General features: G+C 35.1%; 1 protein-coding gene across 1 annotated transcript; it reads left to right on the top strand.

Annotated features, from left to right (window-relative positions):
- The first annotated feature begins 1,044 nt into the window (after positions 1–1,044).
- LOC106079553 (uncharacterized) lies at positions 1,045–22,830 on the top strand. Its single transcript, XM_056033079.1, has 6 exons — positions 1,045–1,379; positions 6,043–6,118; positions 7,495–7,689; positions 10,470–10,613; positions 14,007–14,381; positions 22,128–22,830. The coding sequence occupies exons 1-6, from the start codon at positions 1,371–1,373 to the stop codon at positions 22,175–22,177; spliced, it is 849 nt and encodes a 282-aa protein (XP_055889054.1). The 5' UTR covers positions 1,045–1,370; the 3' UTR covers positions 22,178–22,830.

The raw sequence follows: 22,830 nt of genomic DNA, 5'->3' as shown, positions 1-22,830 counted from the left end.
CTTATCAGAAATGGGTGTCTACATTACTCCCCTCTAGCACAGACATATATACTTAACGTTTTACCTCAAATCTTTAAAATGGATGGAGTAAATACCTGGTTGAATATTTCACACATTAGAAATACAGTAACAAAAAAGTAATTAGGACACATGTTCTCTCTGTTACACTTATTTATTTGATGCAACCAGAGGCGGCTATTGGAGGTGCTCCTGATATGGAGATACTTTAGCCAACAAATATGCTGCGCCTCTGTCACGCATTCAAACGTACCTTAGGCCTACCAATACGTGACTGCGAAATAGGGTACTGTATAGTGTGTGGTGCATTTATTCGTAACCATTTCTCCTAAACTAGGACTTCGAACTCGGAATTGTTAAGGGTTCCATCATTTTATTATAAAATTTGGGATAGAATTAGAAAAGGCCACTTCAGATGCAATCAATTGTTAATAAAGAGACTTAACTATAAAGAAGCATTTTTTATATATTAAGTTGATCTATGATCTCTGTAATAAAGTCGTCGCTCTCGTGCAAAAAAAATTCCTATAATAAAAATAGTCATTGTGGCGTTGTGCAACCGTTGGTACACGAGCATGACACACATGGGCGTAGCCAGGATTTTTTTTCGGGGGGTGGTTTGGGGGGGGGGATTTTGTTCTCCCCCCCTCCCCCCCCCCCCCCCGCAAAAAATATATTTGTTTGTATGGATGGATGTGTGTGTGTATACATAATAATTAATCTCTATTACATTCTGACCCTTCATTCTTTTGAAAGACGTTTATTGTGCCCAAGAATAGGTTCTTCCTGGAGTTAATGAAAAAATTGTAGACTCCTCGTCCTTGCCAGCAAGGGGTCTGGGGGAGCGCTGAGAGCTCCCCCAGCGCGGTGCTACGCCCTTGATGACACACCTAACTTACTGACACGTTAGCCTACATGGTATCAGTTAATCTTATCAACTCAAATCCAGAGACCTTTTTTTAAGCAATAGATAACTCAGGGACTGACTAAACTTTATGTACAGAAGAAAAAAAAAACCCGTACAAGATATCTAAGCGTCAATATCACGTCATGCTTGTGTCTACTTAAAGCAAACGTATATCTGTCAACAGAACACACCTAGCTATTCCAGTGGACTTTTTTTTATATGATGTAGACAAATCTATTTTTTACTTAAGGTCATAAGAAACATAATTGCATCCAATAGATAATTGGAAAAGGGGATTAGGAAAAGAAATCTAACTAGATTTTTAGCTGTTAACAAATTTTATACAAAAATTTATTTAAGCTGTTTACTTGTAGGCCTAATATTTGGATTTATTCAAAGGATCTCAGACTGATTCAATGGCTATTATTGGCATCTAAAAAGAAGAATGGATCTTGTAAGTAATTGAATTACATGTAAATTGTATTAGCTGCATTTATGCCTAACCTGAACTCGTCTGTGTGAACAGGACCATAGTAAGTGTATTGAACGAAATGACCATTGAAACACTAACAGCTTTTTACAAAGCTTATATCAACTCATTTTCTGTCTGGCCAAAAGTTTGTACGTTATTTCTCCGACACCCAATCTCGGATCAAGTTGAAATTTTGCACAATTATTTTCTTTTTACCTGACAAAACAAGAATCAATAAAAAAAAATTACCAATTAGTTAATTATTTTGTTTGGTATCTGAATCAAGGGAAAGAAATTGTACTTGACTTCGTGTTGGTATAATCTGAATTAGATCTATTTCCAAGGGAAGAAATAGTACTTGACTAAAGTGGTGGTACCCCCCTGTATAGATTGTCGTCTGAGGCTTAATACAAATTTAATTACGTGACTGATCCTAACTATTTGATACGCTTAATATAAGCTTTGTTTTTTAAAAAAGATTTTTTTGTGTATTTTGATTGTTTTTATGTGGGAACAATATGGGAGAATAAATGTAAAACCCAAATCCATAAAAATCTTTTTCTTTGGCCAACGGTCAACGATCGTGTGGCCAGCACAAACCCCAACCGCCTTTACTTTCTCCAACTACAGTCAGGTTAAGTGGGCTCAGGGGCGCCCTAAATATCCCGAAATTCAAACTCCCAGTCATCATCGAGATTTGAGAAAAACTATTTTAAAAAGTCTATTAATAAACAAATCAAAAAGTTGTGACTCTGACTAGCACTAAAATAATAGCATATATGTAGGCCCTATGTGTGTTTGTGACATTAAAACTACACAGTTGACAACGATGTTGTGCTGATAACGGTCTGATGAGGAAATTGATAATCTATTTAACTATTGTTGTCAACATATCTTTCTAAACACACTACAAGGTCCTACTTAACACACAAATAATCTGACATTCACTATCCATACTTTTCTAAAAACAATTATAAGGATATTTTAGAATAGGTTTACAAGGTGAAAAGAAACACATCAATACATCAAACCATGGGCGTAGCCAGGATTTTTTTCGGGGGAGTGGTGGATTTTTTTCTCCCCCCAGCCCTCCCCCCGCGGAGACAAAAATATCTTCATGGGCGTAGCCAATATATATATATATATATATATATATATATATATATATATATATATATATATATATATATATATATATATATGTGTGTGTGTGTGAGTGTATACATATATAATTAATCTTTATTACATTCTGACTCTTCATTCTTTCGGAAGACATTTATTATACCCTAGAATAGGCTCTTCCTGGAGTTAGTGGAAAATGTGTAGACTCCCCGACATTGACAGTAATGGGATCTGGGGGAGCGCTGTGAGCTTCCGCCGCCAAGCTCTATTTCCGGTATTGAAAGCCTAAAAAATGCATATTCTGATGTATTTACAGTGCATTATCCTGCTATTAAAAAGTTTAATTTCAAAACCTAATGTGCTATTCTTGCTGACTTAGATCATCTTCGCCGTTCTTCAAGCTGTTTCTACAAAAATCTGTCACTGGCAATGTCTGAAGCCTCTTCCCACCTGCTCTGAGGACCTCTATGAAAGTGTGGCGTGAAGTTGTACTAGGATGTATCTGTTTGCGATTTCCTCGTAATGGCCTCCATGTCATCGCAACTCTTAGTATGCGTAATTCATTTTGTCGGAATACATGTCCCGCAAACCTCATGCGACGCTCTGTCACAACCTTACCAAGGGGTGGTCTCCCAGTTCGGAATAGCATTTCCTTGATTGAGACCCGATCTCTATAACAGACTTCTAAAATCCGTCTTAGCCATCTTTGTCGAGCCACATTTAGTCTTTTTCAATTTCGGCAGATGACTATCCACTGCACTTTATTAATGGAGTCAAGCCACCTGTAGAAATTTTTTAACCTCTCTTGGCTACGCTCTTGGAATTAGGTAACTGTAGTTTGCTTTAGATTTTATATCGAAAAAGAGAAGTTTTATCGTCAAAATCATCTGTTGTGGGGTTTTAAACAAAAAATCTGCCTATTTGTTATTGAGTATCATCTCCTGCCTACTGGGATCTACTCAACTATTTATCGTATCTTTTGCCTACTGCTTTCTAGTATTTGCTATTCAGCACTGCACTACTGGCTATTTGGCTCTACTACTGGCGCTATCGACTCTACTTGCCTGCCAACTTGACTGTCCACTTGTCAACCTATTAGGCACGACGTCCCTATAGACCACGTGTCTGAGCGAGAGTCATAGCTTCGCCAGATCTTGGCAACTCACTGGACTTAGCCTGTGGACTTAGCCTGCTAACGACGCTGCCCACGGCAGATCAGCTCTGCCCGCAGTTCCCTTGTGCCCACGGTAGCCCGCCACCCGCCCTACTGTGCCCACTACAGATATCAGAACTTTGGATTGAGACTCCACAAGAACTGTGTCACCGGCGTCCCTCTACCCGCTATAGCGCCACCCCCAGCTGCAAGACCTCCAGCCAGGATCACTGCCAGCTGCTACACCAGCAGGACAACCAGCTAAGCGCAGAGGACAAAAGTGACATACTCTCTAAATAAGTGCTTAGTATGATGAAACGATATTGCTAACGAGATAGATGTAAATCCTCCCCTATTTTATTCTACTTTGTATATATATTATATATGTAAATAAATATTCTTTAATTTTACAAACATTTGTATCTTTCTCCATTGTTTTCGTGTCTGCTCCCGATTTATCTCTGATGGACCAGTTTGTGGCAATTCAAAAATAATCATCCCCTAGACACCAAACAAGCCAATCATACGCGTCATACACGAGGTCCGTCACATTGACAATGACGCCTTACATGTCCAGCCTCCCAGCACTTGGTGCAGACTGGCGATCCGCTATCAGTATAAGGGAAAAATCCTTTCTTCGTCCTTGTCCACACAAGACCTGGCGGTGCTGTTGGTCGATTTCTGTTTTGGCGGCTATGTTTCATTTGTCTTTGATTTGGTCTGCGTTGACTATGTTGTTGACAAGAGTGTGAGTTAGTTGAACTTGGCAGACTGTTATAGCCTGACCCCTTTATCTCTTCATGTTGCTTCTCTAGCTTGGCCAATTGTGCCAAGATAATCTCAGACGTATGCTCTTGGGCTCGAGCTGCATCTTTGTTCTGGTTCTCCAACTTGAACGCATAGTTTCGTAGCTTTTGAAAACTTGTCTGGGGATGTTGCGCTATGAACCTAAACAGCTCTCTACGAAGGTCGGGTTCATTGACTCCATAGGCAAATTGGTCCCTCAATCTCTCTTCGTTGAAACAATCTATGCCTTCTCTTTGTTCGTGTCTAATGGCCATTGTGAACTCCTTGAATAGTCGGTGAGAAAATTCAAGCAGTGACTCACTTCTTCTCTGCCGTGACTTCAGAAATTAAATCTCTGCCTCTCGCACCGGTATGATTTCTTCAAACGCAAATGTAAGCGCATGAAGCAGAGCTTCTGGGTCACTTCTGATTTGAGGTGGCTGAATATCTACCTCTACTCTAGCCTTCAGTGAAGTCCAGTAGGGCGTCGGCGCCGTAGGCGCCATTATCCCCTTGGTGGTTAGAAAGGCTTTTATCCAACTACCAGGCCTGGACATGGCGCTCTTCACCCCCTTCTACTCTTGCCAGACCGGGCCAGACCACTTATGTTTGCAAGGATGGTTGCTGTCTTCTCTTGAGGCGAGAGTTAAGTTCCCATAAATCTCTTATTTCTCGGACAAAATCATCTATAGAGATCTTATCGTTTCTTCCATCTCCTTTGAACTGTCTCATTTTTCTATCAGGTTCTAGGATGAAATGAGAACGCTGGCAGTCCAGTTCAATGCTTCCAGTTCAGCTTGTAAACGAGTCAACAGATCCACAGTGACACGTGCCATGCTCTCCGGCTCTCCTCCACTGCACGTGGGACCCAATTCTCTCTTATTCACTGCACTAGGTGCCATCGTATTTTCCTCCATCTGGCTGCAGGTCTTAAGGAAGTCTAACACAATAACAGTAACCAAACAACAACTAAATCTATCTCAATAGAAAACATTTTCAAGCTAAATAAAACTCATACTAAACACACACACAATATTCTAATATTTAGTGAGTACATGAATTGCTTTTTTTTTTACAAAGTTTATAGCACTCACTATGTCTGTCTTGTAAAAAGTTTGGACACATTATTTCTTGGGTCAATTTGAAACTTTGCACAATTATTCCTTGGCATAGACAACACATGATTTAATTTTAAAAAGTAACCAATTAGTGAATAAATTACTGGAAATTGTTTTGTTTGATACCAAAAGAGAAATGAATCCTTCAGTATTCACACATAGGGCTGGGACATATGTAGTCCCCATAGATAATTGAACACCTTATTCTTCTTGAAACTTGAAACAATTATTCATTGTACCTAATAAAACATGAATCAATTTTAAAATCAATAAACTAGTCAACTAATTATTAATAATTAATTATTTTGTTTGATATCGAATAAGGGAAACAACGTCTAAATTATTGAAAGATATAATTGTAATTGTGGAATTCTTTCCCTTAGACAAGCTTTTTTTTTTAATAAAGAATTTTTGAGTATTTTGCTTGTTTAATTCTATTTTTTTACTTTTTATTATTGTTAATTAGCTCCTCAGCTCACCAGTTCAATGTCATATTAAAGTTGTCATCATCTCTCTATTGATGATAGTGGTTGGTGTGAATGGTAAGTACACTTTACAAGCTTTCTTTAGCGACATCCTACTTCTTTCTTTAGCCACATCCTACTTCTTTCTTTAGCCACATCCTACTTCTTTCTTTAGCCACATCCTACTTCTTTTTTTAGCCACATCCTACTTCTTTCTTTAGCGACATCCTACTTCTTTCTTTAGCGACATCCTACTTCTTTCTTTAGCGACATCCTACTTCTACTTCTTTCTTTAGCGACATCCTACTTCTACTTCTTTCTTTAGCGACATCCTACTTCTTTCTTTAGCGACATCCTACTTCTTTCTTTAGCGACATCCTACTTCTTTCTTTAGCGACATCCTACTTCTTTCTTTAGCGACATCCTACTTCTTTCTTTAGCGACATCCTACTTCTTTCTTTAGCGACATCCTACTTCTTTCTTTAGCGACATCCTACTTCTACTTCTTTCTTTAGCGACATCCTACTTCTTTCTTTAGCGACATCCTACTTCTTTCTTTAGCGACATCCTACTTCTTTCTTTAGCGACATCCTACTTCTTTCTTTAGCGACATCCTACTTCTTTCTTTAGCGACATCCTACTTCTTTCTTTAGCGACATCCTACTTCTTTCTTTAGCGACATCCTACTTCTACTTCTTTCTTTAGCGACATCCTACTTCTTTCTTTAGCGACATCCTACTTCTTTCTTTAGCGACATCCTACTTCTACTTCTTTCTTTAGCGACATCCTACTTCTTTCTTTAGCGACATCCTATTTCTACTTCTTTCTTTAGCGACATCCTACTTCTACTTCTTTCTTTAGCGACATCCTACTTCTACTTCTTTCTTTGGCGACATCCTACTTCTACTTCTTTCTTTAGCGACATCCTACTTCTTTCTTTAGCGACATCCTACTTCTACTTCTTTCTTTAGCGACATCCTACTTCTACTTCTTTCTTTAGCGACATCCTACTTCTACTTCTTTCTTTAGCGACATCCTACTTCTACTTCTTTCTTTAGCGACATCCTACTTCTACTTCTTTCTTTAGCGACATCCTACTCTAGAGAGATAATAATGAAAAAATAAATAACATAAAAAAAAATGTTTTCCTGCTCGAGATGTAGGCTAGGCCTGTGCTGCAATCTTTGAATCACTCTGTTTTTGTAAACCTCAAACAAGGCCCACCGATAAAATGCATGTTGGAGTTCATAGTTGACAACCAAACACATATATTTTTTTTACAAAGTTTATACCAACAGTCAACTTACTCTGTTTTCTACAGATTTTGAACACGTTTTTTTCCCCCCAAACCCATTCATTCACTCATATATACATCTTGGTTGATTACTTACTTACTGTCATTCAAATGTTGATATCTTTTAAATGTTCATGTCTACAAAATATTCTGTTTTCAGCTAATGAGGGTCAGTGCCTTCACGAGCAACATGACAACATGGTGCGTTTCCACTGTCCTGTTCATCATTCCTACCAGAAGATGATGATGATGTGGACGTTTCGTGAGGTGTCCATGCCCGCATCTAAAGTTTTTCTGTCTTGCCGAGGTGGAATCTGCAGAGAAGATACGCTCAATAGACATACTCCATACTTTGGTAAAACTGTCTGATTCAAAACTCATACTTAGGCCCTATATATATAGACTACAAAGGAAATGCATGGCATTCTAGAGATAAGATTCACTGATATTACCTTTTATTCCGCAGACATTTATATTGTAAGCCCAGTACATTTAGTTTATATATCTAGATAGTCTGTTGTCAAGTCAGAGCTTTTAGGTGGTCTGCACCACTTTGAATGAAATGTTATTTTATGATTTGCATACACCTTTTCTGAGAGAGAGAGAGAGAGAGAGACAGAGAGAGAGAGAGATAGAGATAGATAGATAGATAGATAGATAGATAGATAGATAGATAGATAGATAGATAGATAGATAGATAGATAGATAGATAGATAGATAGAAAGAAAGAGAGAGAGAGAGAGGAGCAATGAAAAGAAGGGTGGGAGAGGAAAGAATGGTATTGAAATAAATTTCTGAAACAAAATGATAATTTTAAATGTGTTTAGATGTGAATTTAGACACACACGATAAAATGTTTGTTTAGTAAATAAAATTTCACAATTAACATTTACAATACTACAAGCACTTATCACAAACCAAGTATTAGCAATACTAGCAATAACAATACTTAGGCATAGGTCAACTAGAAAGCTGCCTTCGGTCTTCGAGTGGCAAGGGCCTTGCACAGGACGAACAAAAATTGCGAAAAAAGCTCTATGTCTCTATGTCAACTAGCTTAGCTGTAGGTCTCTATGTCTCTATGTCAACTAGCTTAGCTGTAGGTCTCTATGTCTCTATGTCAACTAGCTTAGCTGTAGGTCTCTATGTCTCTATGTCAACTAGCTTAGCTGTAGGTCTCTATGTCTCTATGTCAACTAGCTTAGATGTAGGTCTCTATGTCTCTATGTCAACTAGCTTAGCTGTAGGTCTCTATGTCTCTATGTCAACTAGCTTAGCTGTAGGTCTCTATGTTTCTATGTCAACTAGCTTAGATGTAGGTCTCTATGTCTCTATGTCAACTAGCTTAGCTGTAGTTTTCTATGTCTCTATGTCAACTAGCTTAGCTGTAGGTCTCTATGTCTCTATCTCAACTAGCTTAGCTGTAGGTCTCTATGTCTCTATCTCAACTAGCTTAGCTGTAGGTCTCTATGTCAACTAGCTTAGCTGTAGGTCTTTACTATGAATCAAGGTTTATTCCCAACTGTTTAGATCTACTTGTTAGAATACATAGAGAGAAGTCTCTTGTTTGCTTTTTGGTGACAACTGTTTAGATCTACTTGTTAGAATACATAGAGAGAGAAGTCTCTTGCTTGCTTTTTGGTGACAACTGTTTAGATCTACTTGTTAGAATACATGAGAGAGAAGTCTCTTGCTTGCTTTTTGGTGACAACTGTTTAGATCTACTTGTTAGAATACATAGGGAGAGAAGTCTCTTGCTTGCTTTTTGGTGACAACTGTTTAGATCTACTTGTAAGAATACATAGAGAGAGAAGTCTCTTGCTTGCTTTTTGGTGACAACTGTTTAGATCTACTTGTTAGAATACATGAGAGAGAAGTCTCTTGCTTGCTTTTTGGTGACAACTGTTTAGATCTACTTGTAAGAATACATAGAGAGAGAGAAGTCTCTTGCTTGCTTTTTGGTGACAACTGTTTAGATCTACTTGTTAGAATACATGAGAGAGAAGTCTCTTGCTTGCTTTTTGGTGACAACTGTTTAGATCTACTTGTAAGAATACATAGAGAGAGAGAAGTCTCTTGCTTGCTTTTTGGTGACAACTGTTTAGATCTACTTGTTAGAATACATGAGAGAGAAGTCTCTTGCTTGCTTTTTGGTGACAACTGTTTAGATCTACTTGTTAGAATACATAGGGAGAGAAGTCTCTTGCTTGCTTTTTGGTGACAACTGTTTAGATCTACTTGTAAGAATACATAGAGAGAGAAGTCTCTTGCTTGCTTTTTGGTGACAACTGTTTAGATCTACTTGTTAGAATACATGAGAGAGAAGTCTCTTGCTTGCTTTTTGGTGACAACTGTTTAGATCTACTTGTAAGAATACATAGAGAGAGAAGTCTCTTGCTTGCTTTTTGGTGACAACTGTTTAGATCTACTTGTTAGAATACATGAGAGAGAAGTCTCTTGCTTGCTTTTTGGTGACAACTGTTTAGATCTACTTGTAAGAATTCATAGAGAATTCATATATATGTCTATGACCATATCCTTAGTTTGTTTTTAATCAGCATGTTCAGTATTTCAGATATAGACACAAAATGGTGTCAATTCTAAATTCTATTGTAATGTCCAATGTCAAGTCTCCCTTGAGATTTGTAGCGAGATGAAATGTAATCTAACTAATATGTAACAAATATGTAATTAATATGTAACAAATATATAACTAATCTGTAAGAAATATATAACTAATCTGTAAGAAATATATAACTAATATGTAAGAAATATATAACTAATCTGTAAGAAATATATAACTAATATGTAACAAATATATAACTAATATGTAATCTATAGCCAATTAGGCAAAAAATTAGCAGGTAAATACAAATATATGCAGTGTAGCAGACAAAATAGCACTGTGACAAGTGACACAAAAAGCATGTATGACACGAAACTGTTAGGTGTATAATAGACTTTATTTATTTTGTGTCATGACAGTATATGGTTGTTACGTCTTACTTACAACTCAAAACATTGGTAGATCTAGATCTGTATACAAATTAAAAAAGTACTAACATTTGTTGAAGATATTTACTACTGCATGAGCTGCACAAGAAAACATATCTGATTTCTCTTTTTATTTTCTAGACACAAATTTGGTGCTTCAAGACGGCAATGTTGTTCTGAATTTTATGCTGACGACATATACAATCACCAAACTGAAAGTCAAGTGCTACAAGTATTTTCATTATTCTCGTACTGACACAAAGATCTGGGATATTTCCTTGACAGGTCAAGTCTTATTTTATTCAAAAATGGTATGAGCCGTTGTCTAGTAAATAATTTATGCTATTTGGCATTTAGCTTATGATAATTTCAGATCAGATCACGGTAGAAAATAAAGTATTTAGAGTGTATAGTTGAGAAAACATCATTAGAAGAAAGACTTAACAATGATATCACTGGAAAGTAATACTTGTGTTAAGTGGAGATGATATCACTGGAAAGTAATACTTGTGTTAAGTGGAGATGATATCACTGGAAAGTAATGTTTGTGTTAAGTGGAGATGATATCACTGGAAAGTAATGTTTGTGTTAAGTGGAGATGATATCACTGGAAAGTAATACTTGTGTTAAGTGGAGATGATATCACTGGAAAGTAATACTTGTGTTAAGTGGAGATGATATCACTGGAAAGTAATACTTGTATTAAGTGGAGATGATATCACTGGAAAGTAATACTTGTGTTAAGTGGAGATGATATCACTAGAAAGTAATACTTGTGTTAAGTGGAGATGATATCACTGGAAAGTAATACTTGTGTTAAGTGGAGATGATATCACTGGAAAGTAATACTTGTGTTAAGTGGAGATCATATCACTGGAAAGTAATACTTGTTTTAAGTGGAGATGATATCACTGGAAAGTAATACTTGTGTTAAGTAGAGATAAGCAGGGTGCCTATTGTCTGCCTATGTTGACCAAACCTGGACATATATTCTACCTATGTTGACCAAACCTGGACCTATATTCTGCCTATGTTGACCAAACCTGGACCTATATTTTGCCTATGTTGACCAAACCTGGACCTATATTCTGCCTATGTTGACCAAACCTGGACCTATTTTCTGCCTATGTTGACCAAACCTGGACCTATATTCTGCCTATGTTGACCAAACCTGGACCTATATTCTGCCTATGTTGACCAAACCTGGACCTATATTCTGCCTATGTTGACCAAACCTGGACCTATATTCTGCCTATGTTGACCAAACCTGGACCTATTGTCTGCCTATGTTGACCAAACCTGGACCTATATTCTGCCTATGTTGACCAAACCTGGACCTATATTCTGCCTATGTTGACCAAACCTGGACCTATTGTCTGCCTATGTTGACCAAACCTGGACCTATATTCTGCCTATGTTGACCAAACCTGGACCTATATTCTGCCTATGTTGACCAAACCTGAACCTATTTTCTGCCTATGTTGACCAAACCTGGACCTATATTCTGCCTATGTTGACCAAACCTGGACCTATATTCTGCCTATGTTGACCAAACCTGGACCTATATTCTGCGTATATTGACATTTGATTAAGTCTTTTGATACTGTGACTCGCGTTTGTCTATGTCCAAGCTCAGATGCCCTCCAAAGTTTCTATCCAATCTCAGTGCAGCTCTTGTTGGACAAAAAGACGACATTAGACACAATGTGGACTTATCTGATCACTTCCCCACAGGCAAGGTTGACTTATCTGATCACTTCCCCACAGGCAAGGTTGACTTATCTGATCACTTCCCCACAGACAATGTGGACTTATCTGATCACTTCCCCACAGGCAAAGTTGACTTATCTGATCACTTCCCCACAGACAATGTGGACTTATCTGATCACTTCCCCACAGGCAAGGTTGACTTATCTGATCACTTCCCCACAGACAATGTGGACTTATCTGATCACTTCCCCACAGACAATGTGGACTTATCTGATCACTTCCCCACAGACAATGTGGACTTATCTGATCACTTCCCCACAGACAATGTGGACTTATCTGATCACTTCCCCACAGACAATGTGGACTTATCTGATCACTTCCCCACAGACAATGTGGACTTATCTGATCACTTCCCCACTTACTTACTTCTACTCTTTTTCGGTGTATATCAGACAACGACTGCATGAAAGCATCTACGTCAGGTTCCTGCCATGTTTTTAACCTTGAACGCCTAGTGTCCCATAACATATAAAGAGCTTTGTTATGCCGATGATTGTACCCTCACACTGAACAGGATCTCCAGCTCGCTGTTAAGTACGCTGCCGCCTCCTTTGGTTTAACTCTAAACCTTTTACTAATTGTATAGTTTATATTATTCTTATGTCTTGTTAAAACATCCACTATGAATTTATCTCATGTAAACACATTCACTATGTCGTGTAAACACATTCACTATGTCGTGTAAACAGATTCACTATGTCGTGTAAACACATTCACTATGTCGTGTAAACACATTCACTATGTACTTATCTCTTTTAAAGACATTCACTATGTACTTCAAACAGCGATGTCCGTGCGAACGCCGGTATGGACGGTTTAGAAAGACTTTTCGACAGTTATGCTGGGCAGGGCACGTATCACGTATGTGGGGACGAACTTATGCCAAAAGCCGTCTTTTTTCATTTTTTTCTTGCTCAAATGTAGTCGACGTGACAGAAGTGCTGCACAGACAAGCTTTAAAGACCAGCTTTGGCGCCAACTTGCTTTCACTGACATATAAGAAAGCATCTGGTCGCAAGCGGCATCAGATCCACACAGCTGGAGGTCACTTACCAAGGTCGCGGCATACTCATTTGAGACCAAAAGAAAATCCACTGCCGAGGAGAGACAGGCGGACAATGGTTATGTATGCGTTGGGTGTGGCAAAATATGTAGCCTATGTTACAGCTGGGGGCGGCGAGGTTACGAAAAATTAACCTTATTGTCTTTAAACACATCTACTATGTACTTATGTCTTATAAAAACACATCTACTATGTACTTATGTCTTATAAAAACACATCTACTATGTACTTATGTCTTATAAAAACACATCTACTATGTACTTATGTCTTATAAAAACACATCTACTATGTACTTATGTCTTATAGAAACACATCTACTATGTACTTATGTCTTATAAAACGTATCTACTATGTACTTATGTCTTATAGAAACACATCTACTATGTACTTATGTCTTATAAAACGTATCTACTATGTACTTATGTCTTATAAAAACACATCTACTATGTACTTATGTCTTATAAAACGTATCTACTATGTACTTATGTCTTATAAAAACACATCTACTATGTACTTATGTCTTATAAACACATTCATTATGTACTTCCGTCTTGTTAACACATGCATTATGTACTCATTGTCTACTTGTGTCTTGCAAACACACTGACCATATAATTAGAGGCCCAATCGAATGGCATAGAGTCTATAGTCATTGTTACGTAGAAATAGTGTAGGGATAACACGTCATTGATTGTTTTCACATTTTTCTGTAAGTAAAAAATGAATTTTAAAATTTAAAATTTTAGCTTTATTAACCGTTCCAAGAAATAATTATAAAGTATTATATACTAAAATAGTTTTAAAAGGAAAAAGATTGATGTTTTCATGTCAAAATATGTCCACAGACAATCAAGAAAGTGAGAGCAAAGATGAATATTTCTTACCAATATTTATCTCCCTTGCAGTCTTCGTCACGATTTTAATTTTTGTGGTAATAGTTTGCTTGGTGTGTCGTCGGCGTAAAAACTCTCGGCCACGTTTACCAAGGCCACGGCCAACAACATCAAGAGTGCGGGACCGTGTATCTACTGCTGCAAGAAATACTCCCCAACAAACGAACGTATCACTTTGGCTGACCCAGATTTCAGCGCAACTTCAGACGTCTTCCTACATCCAGCGACCACCTCCGTATGACGAGCCCCCATCTTATGAGTCCCTCGATCATTCGGCTGGCCATATAGCAATGAGAACAATTTCTATCATTAATGAAGGCTTATCAGGTACCATTTCTTATTGTAATAGTTAAATCTATGGTTTTTAGAATTCACGTTTATTGCTGTCTTAAAGTAAATAGTTTACACTTTGGTTTCTAGTGTTCACTTCTAGTGTTGCCTCATTAAATTGTCGTAACTAAATAGTTGACCTCAGTGATAGCTAAACTACCACCCACGGGCCACATTCGGTCACTGACGCGGTACAATCCAGCCCTTCGAAATGTTCGCTACTACTGCCACATATCAAAACTGAATAATGCACCCAGGTCGAAAACATTGGCTGGTCTGTCACATTATTTGATCAACCGACTACACAACACAATGATCTCACATTTGAAAAGATGCATGAAAGTTATGAGTTGAACATTTGCTCTTGTTAATAAAACAATTGGACGAAAATATCCCACTTAAAAACTATTGCCTGGTCTGTCACATTATTTGATCAACCGACTACACAACACAATGATCTCACATTTGAAAAGATGCATGAAAGTTATGAGTTGAACATTTGCTCTTGTTAATAAAACAATTGGACGAAAATATCCCACTTGAAAACTATTGCCTGAAACATTATATTACTAGAAAACTATTGCCTGAAACATTATATTACTAGAAAACTATTGCCTGAAACATTATATTACTAGAAAACTATTGCCTGAAACATTATATTACTAGAAAACTATGGCCTGAAACATTATATTACTAGAAAACTATTGCCTGAAACATTATATTACTAGAAAACTATGGCCAGAGACATTATATTTTTAGAAAACTATGGCCTGAGACATTATATTACTAGAAAACTATGGCCAGAGACATTATATTTTTGGAAAAATATGGCCTGAGACATTATATTACTAGAAAACTATGGCCAGAGACATTATATTACTAGAAAACTATGGCCTGAAACATTATATTACTAGAAAACTATGGCCAGAGACATTATATTACTAGAAAACTATTGCCTGAAACATTATATTACTAGAAAACTATGGCCTGAAACATTATATTACTAGAAAACTATTGCCTGAAACATTATATTACTAGAAAACTATGGCCAGAGACATTATATTACTAGAAAACTATGGCCAGAGACATTATATTACTAGAAAACTATGGCCAGAGACTTTATATTACTAGAAAACTATGGCCTGAGACATTATATTACTAGAAAACTATGGCCTGAGACATTATATTACTAGAAAACTATGGCCTGAGACATTATATTACTAGAAAACTATGGCCTGAGACATTATATTACTAGAAAACTATGGCCTGAGACATTATATTACTAGAAAACTATGGCCAGAGACATTATATTACTAGAAAACTATGGCCTGAGACATTATATTACTAGAAAACTATGGCCTGAGACATTATATTACTAGAAAACTATGGCCTGAGACATTATATTACTAGAAAACTATGGCCTGAGACATTATATTACTAGAAAACTATGGCCAGAGACATTATATTACTAGAAAACTATTGCCTGAGACATTATATTACTAGAAAACTATGGCCAGAGACATTATATTACTAGAAAACTATGGCCTGAGACATTATATTACTAGAAAACTATGGCCTGAGACATTATATTACTAGAAAACTATGGACAGAGACATTATATTACTAGAAAACTATTGCCTGAGACATTATATTACTAGAAAACTATGGCCAGAGACATTATATTACTAGAAAACTATTGCCTGAGACATTATATTACTAGAAAACTATGGCCTGAGACATTATATTACTAGAAAACTATTGCCTGAGACATTATATTACTAGAAAACTATTGCCTGAGACATTATATTACTAGAAAACTATGGCCAGAGACATTATATTACTAGAAAACTATGGCCTGAGACATTATATTACTAGAAAACTATGGCCTGAGACATTATATTACTAGAAAACTATGGCCAGAGACATTATATTACTAGAAAACTATTGCCTGAGACATTATATTACTAGAAAACTATTGCCTGAGACATTATATTACTAGAAAACTATTGCCTGAGACATTATATTACTAGAAAACTATTGCCTGAGACATTATATTACTAGAAAACTATTGCCTGAAACATTATATTACTAGAAAACTATTGCCTGAGACATTATATTACTAGAAAACTATTGCCTGAGACATTATATTACTAGAAAACTATGGCCTGAGACATTATATTACTAGAAAACTATTGCCTGAGACATTATATTACTAGAAAACTATGGCCTGAGACATTATATTACTAGAAAACTATGGCCTGAGACATTATATTACTAGAAAACTATGGCCTGAGACATTATATTACAAGAAAACTATGGCCTGAGACATTATATTACTAGAAAACTATGGCCTGAGACATTATATTACTAGAAAACTATGGCCTGAGACATTATATTACTAGAAAACTATGGCCTGAGACATTATATTACTAGAAAACTATGGCCAGAGACATTATATTACTAGAAAACTATGGCCTGAGACATTATATTACTAGAAAACTATGGCCTGAGACATTATATTACTAGAAAACTATGGCCAGAGACATTATATTACTAGAAAACTATTGCCTGAGACATTATATTACTAGAAAACTATGGCCTGAGACATTATATTACTAGAAAACTATTGCCTGAGACATTATATTACTAGAAAACTATTGCCTGAAACATTATATTACTAGAAAACTATTGCCTGAGACATTATATTACTAGAAAACTATTGCCTGAGACATTATATTACTAGAAAACTATGGCCTGAGACATTATATTACTAGAAAACTATGGCCTGAGACATTATATTACTAGAAAACTATTGCCTGAGACATTATATTACTAGAAAACTATGGCCTGAGACATTATATTACTAGAAAACTATGGCCTGAGACATTATATTACTAGAAAACTATTGCCTGAGACATTATATTACTAGAAAACTATTGCCTGAGACATTATATTACTAGAAAACTATGGCCTGAAACATTATATTACTAGAAAACTATTGCCTGAGACATTATATTACTAGAAAACTATTGCCTGAGACATATTACTAGAAAACTATGGCCTGAGACATTATATTACTAGAAAACTATGGCCTGAGACATTATATTACTAGAAAACTATTGCCTGAGACATTATATTACTAGAAAACTATGGCCTGAGACATTATATTACTAGAAAACTATGGCCTGAGACATTATATTACTAGAAAACTATTGCCTGAGACATTATATTACTAGAAAACTATGGCCAGAGACATTATATTACTAGAAAACTATTGCCTGAGACATTATATTACTAGAAAACTATTGCCTGAGACATTATATTACTAGAAAACTATTGCCTGAGACATTATATTACTAGAAAACTATTGCCTGCGACATTATATTACTAGAAAACTATGGCCTGAGACATTATATTACTAGAAAACTATTGCCTGAGACATTATATTACTAGAAAACTATTGCCTGAGACATTATATTACTAGAAAACTATTGCCTGAGACATTATATTACTAGAAAACTATTGCCTGAGACATTATATTACTAGAAAACTATTGTCTGAGACATTATATTACTAGAAAACTATTGCCTGAGACATTATATTACTAGAAAACTATTGCCTGAGACATTATATTACTAGAAAACTATTGCCTGAGACATTATATTACTAGAAAACTATTGCCTGAGACATTATATTACTAGAAAACTGTTGCCTGAGACATTATATTACTAGAAAACTATTGCCTGAGACATTATATTACTAGAAAACTATTGCCTGAGACATTATATTACTAGAAAACTATTGCCTGAGACATTATATTACTAGAAAACTATTGCCTGAGACATTATATTACTAGAAAACTATTGCCTGAGACATTATATTACTAGAAAACTATGGCCAGAGACATTATATTACTAGAAAACTATGGCCAGAGACATTATATTACTAGAAAACTATTGCCTGAGACATTATATTACTAGAAAACTATTGCCTGAGACATTATATTACTAGAAAACTATTGCCTGAGACATTATATTACTAGAAAACTATTGCCTGAGACATTATATTACTAGAAAACTATTGCCTGAGACATTATATTACTAGAAAACTATTGCCTGAGACATTATATTACTAGAAAACTATGGCCTGAGACATTATATTACTAGAAAACTATTGCCTGAGACATTATATTACTAGAAAACTATGGCCAGAGACATTATATTACTAGAAAACTATGGCCAGAGACATTATATTACTAGAAAAACTATTGCCTGAGACATTATATTACTAGAAAACTATTGCCTGAGACATTATATTACTAGAAAACTATTGCCTGAGACATTATATTACTAGAAAACTATTGCCTGAGACATTATATTACTAGAAAACTATTGCCTGAGACATTATATTACTAGAAAACTATTGCCTGAGACATTATATTACTAGAAAACTATTGCCTGAGACATTATATTACTAGAAAACTATTGCCTGAGACATTATATTACTAGAAAACTATTGTCTGAGACATTATATTACTAGAAAACTATTGCCTGAGACATTATATTACTAGAAAACTATTGCCTGAGACATTATATTACTAGAAAACTATTGCCTGAGACATTATATTACTAGAAAACTATTGCCTGAGACATTATATTACTAGAAAACTGTTGCCTGAGACATTATATTACTAGAAAACTATTGCCTGAGACATTATATTACTAGAAAACTATTGCCTGAGACATTATATTACTAGAAAACTATTGCCTGAGACATTATATTACTAGAAAACTATTGCCTGAGACATTATATTACTAGAAAACTATGTCCTGAGACATTATATTACTAGAAAACTATGGCCTGAGACATTATATTACTAGAAAACTATGGCCTGAGACATTATATTTTTAGAAAACTATGGCCAGAGACATTATATTACTAGAAAACTATTGCCTGAGACATTATATTACTAGAAAACTATGGCCAGAGACATTATATTACTAGAAAACTATGGCCTGAGACATTATATTACTAGAAAACTATTGCCTGAGACATTATATTACTAGAAAACTATTGCCTGAGACATTATATTACTAGAAAACTATTGCCTGAGACATTATATTACTAGAAAACTATTGCCTGAGACATTATATTACTAGAAAACTATTGCCTGAGACATTATATTACTAGAAAACTATTGCCTGAGACATTATATTACTAGAAAACTATGGCCTGAGACATTATATTACTAGAAAACTATTGCCTGAGACATTATATTACTAGAAAACTATGGCCAGAGACATTATATTACTAGAAAACTATGGCCAGAGACATTATATTACTAGAAAACTATTGCCTGAGACATTATATTACTAGAAAACTATTGCCTGAGACATTATATTACTAGAAAACTATTGCCTGAGACATTATATTACTAGAAAACTATTGCCTGAGACATTATATTACTAGAAAACTATTGCCTGAGACATTATATTACTAGAAAACTATTGCCTGAGACATTATATTACTAGAAAACTATTGCCTGAGACATTATATTACTAGAAAACTATTGCCTGAGACATTATATTACTAGAAAACTATTGCCTGAGACATTATATTACTAGAAAACTATTGCCTGAGACATTATATTACTAGAAAACTATGGCCTGAGACATTATATTACTAGAAAACTATTGCCTGAGACATTATATTACTAGAAAACTATGGCCAGAGACATTATATTACTAGAAAACTATTGCCTGAGACATTATATTACTAGAAAACTATTGCCTGAGACATTATATTACTAGAAAACTATTGCCTGAGACATTATATTACTAGAAAAACTATTGCCTGAGACATTATATTACTAGAAAACTATTGCCTGAGACATTATATTACTAGAAAACTATTGCCTGAGACATTATATTACTAGAAAACTATTGCCTGAGACATTATATTACTAGAAAACTATTGCCTGAGACATTATATTACTAGAAAACTATGGCCTGAGACATTATATTACTAGAAAACTATTGCCTGAGACATTATATTACTAGAAAACTATGGCCTGAGACATTATATTACTAGAAAACTATTGCCTGAGACATTATATTACTAGAAAACTATTGCCTGAGACATTATATTACTAGAAAACTATGTCCTGAGACATTATATTACTAGAAAACTATGGCCTGAGACATTATATTACTAGAAAACTATGGCCTGAGACATTATATTTTTAGAAAACTATGGCCAGAGACATTATATTACTAGAAAACTATTGCCTGAGACATTATATTACTAGAAAACTATGGCCTGAGACATTATATTACTAGAAAACTATGGCCTGAGACATTATATTACTAGAAAACTATTGCCTGAGACATTATATTACTAGAAAACTATTGCCTGAGACATTATATTACTAGAAAACTATTGCCTGAGACATTATATTACTAGAAAACTATTGCCTGAGACATTATATTACTAGAAAACTATGGCCAGAGAACATTATATTACTAGAAAACTATGGCCAGAGACATTATATTACTAGAAAACTATTGCCTGAGACATTATATTACTAGAAAACTATTGCCTGAGACATTATATTACTAGAAAACTATTGCCTGAGACATTATATTACTAGAAAACTATTGCCTGAGACATTATATTACTAGAAAACTATTGCCTGAGACATTATATTACTAGAAAACTATTGCCTGAGACATTATATTACTAGAAAACTATGGCCTGAGACATTATATTACTAGAAAACTATTGCCTGAGACATTATATTACTAGAAAACTATGGCCAGAGACATTATATTACTAGAAAACTATGGCCAGAGACATTATATTACTAGAAAACTATTGCCTGAGACATTATATTACTAGAAAACTATTGCCTGAGACATTATATTACTAGAAAACTATTGCCTGAGACATTATATTACTAGAAAACTATTGCCTGAGACATTATATTACTAGAAAACTATTGCCTGAGACATTATATTACTAGAAAACTATTGCCTGAGACATTATATTACTAGAAAACTATTGCCTGAGACATTATATTACTAGAAAACTATGGCCTGAGACATTATATTACTAGAAAACTATTGCCTGAGACATTATATTACTAGAAAACTATGGCCTGAGACATTATATTACTAGAAAACTATTGCCTGAGACATTATATTACTAGAAAACTATTGCCTGAGACATTATATTACTAGAAAACTATGGCCTGAGACATTATATTACTAGAAAACTATGGCCTGAGACATTATATTACTAGAAAACTATGGCCTGAGACATTATATTTTTAGAAAACTATGGCCAGAGACATTATATTACTAGAAAACTATTGCCTGAGACATTATATTACTAGAAAACTATGGCCTGAGACATTATATTACTAGAAAACTATGGCCTGAGACATTATATTACTAGAAAACTATGGCCTGAGACTGCTTAGTCAAAAAGAATAGATAACAATATTAGCCAACGATGAGTTCAATGCCCTCCAGAACTAATTTAGTTAGAGCTAGAATCTACAAGGTACATTGACTAGAGACTGATTATGATAAAACAAAGACAAAGAAATACAGAAATCTTCAGAAGAAACAGTACAGTGCCTGGTACAAACAATCTGCATGTCTAATGTTTTAAGTATATTAGAAATTAGATTCTTCCTTAAAAAACGTTTGCTAATCTTTTTTTTTTTACATCATTTTTCAGAGTCACGTGACTTCGACTTGGAACCACCCCCACCTTACCCAACCACGTAATGATAAATCTATACATAGTCTCCCAAATGTCAACTATAGTGAGAATAACGTTGTTAACATGGGAGTCAACAATTTATACGCTCATTTGATTCTCTAAAACTAAGCAAACCTGTTACCCGTAATATGTTTCTCACATCGATCATACGAATATACTTGTTGAGTAATATATTAAATCAAGTATGAGAAGTCAAAAAATAAATATAACACTATTTATGAAGACCTTTGTCTTAAGAGTAATAATGATATTTTCTATTGTCTGTCCATTTGGAAGAACTAAGATGCACTGCATCACAAACATTGCAGCCACAGCCATGTAGCACTAGATGTAGACAATAAAGGACTTTTTAAATCTATTACTATTTTACCTTAAAAGACTGAAACTAATTTTAGTTCATCTGTGCGACACACCCAAACACACAACTATGTTATTTCAGTATGAGTTTGTTTGTGGCAACCATCTATGTACATTTCTTTAGATAAGTAGTGTAAGGTTCTGGTCTATGAACATTAGGTTGAAAAGAACTACGGATGTTAATTTTGCACTACATATGTATGTGGATGTTAATGACCCAATTAGTTATTATAATATCCATCATAACCATGCTTTGCATTGTCTCTACATCAAAAAATCAAAATATGAAGATTGAGTTTAA

Source organism: Biomphalaria glabrata, chromosome 6 (genome assembly GCF_947242115.1).
Source record: "Biomphalaria glabrata chromosome 6, xgBioGlab47.1, whole genome shotgun sequence".
Lineage (NCBI taxonomy): Eukaryota > Metazoa > Mollusca > Gastropoda > Planorbidae > Biomphalaria > Biomphalaria glabrata.
The sequence above is the reverse complement of the archived record's forward strand: the minus strand, read 5'-3'. Positions and strand labels throughout refer to the sequence as shown.

Excerpts from the sequence above, each read along its gene's own strand:
- LOC106079553 (XM_056033079.1), top strand. Across the intron at positions 6,119-7,494 it reads GATAGTGGTTGGTGTGAATG|CTAATGAGGGTCAGTGCCTT; the intron begins GTAAGTACACTT and ends TTCTGTTTTCAG. Across the intron at positions 10,614-14,006 it reads CTGGGATATTTCCTTGACAG|ACAATCAAGAAAGTGAGAGC; the intron begins GTCAAGTCTTAT and ends ATATGTCCACAG.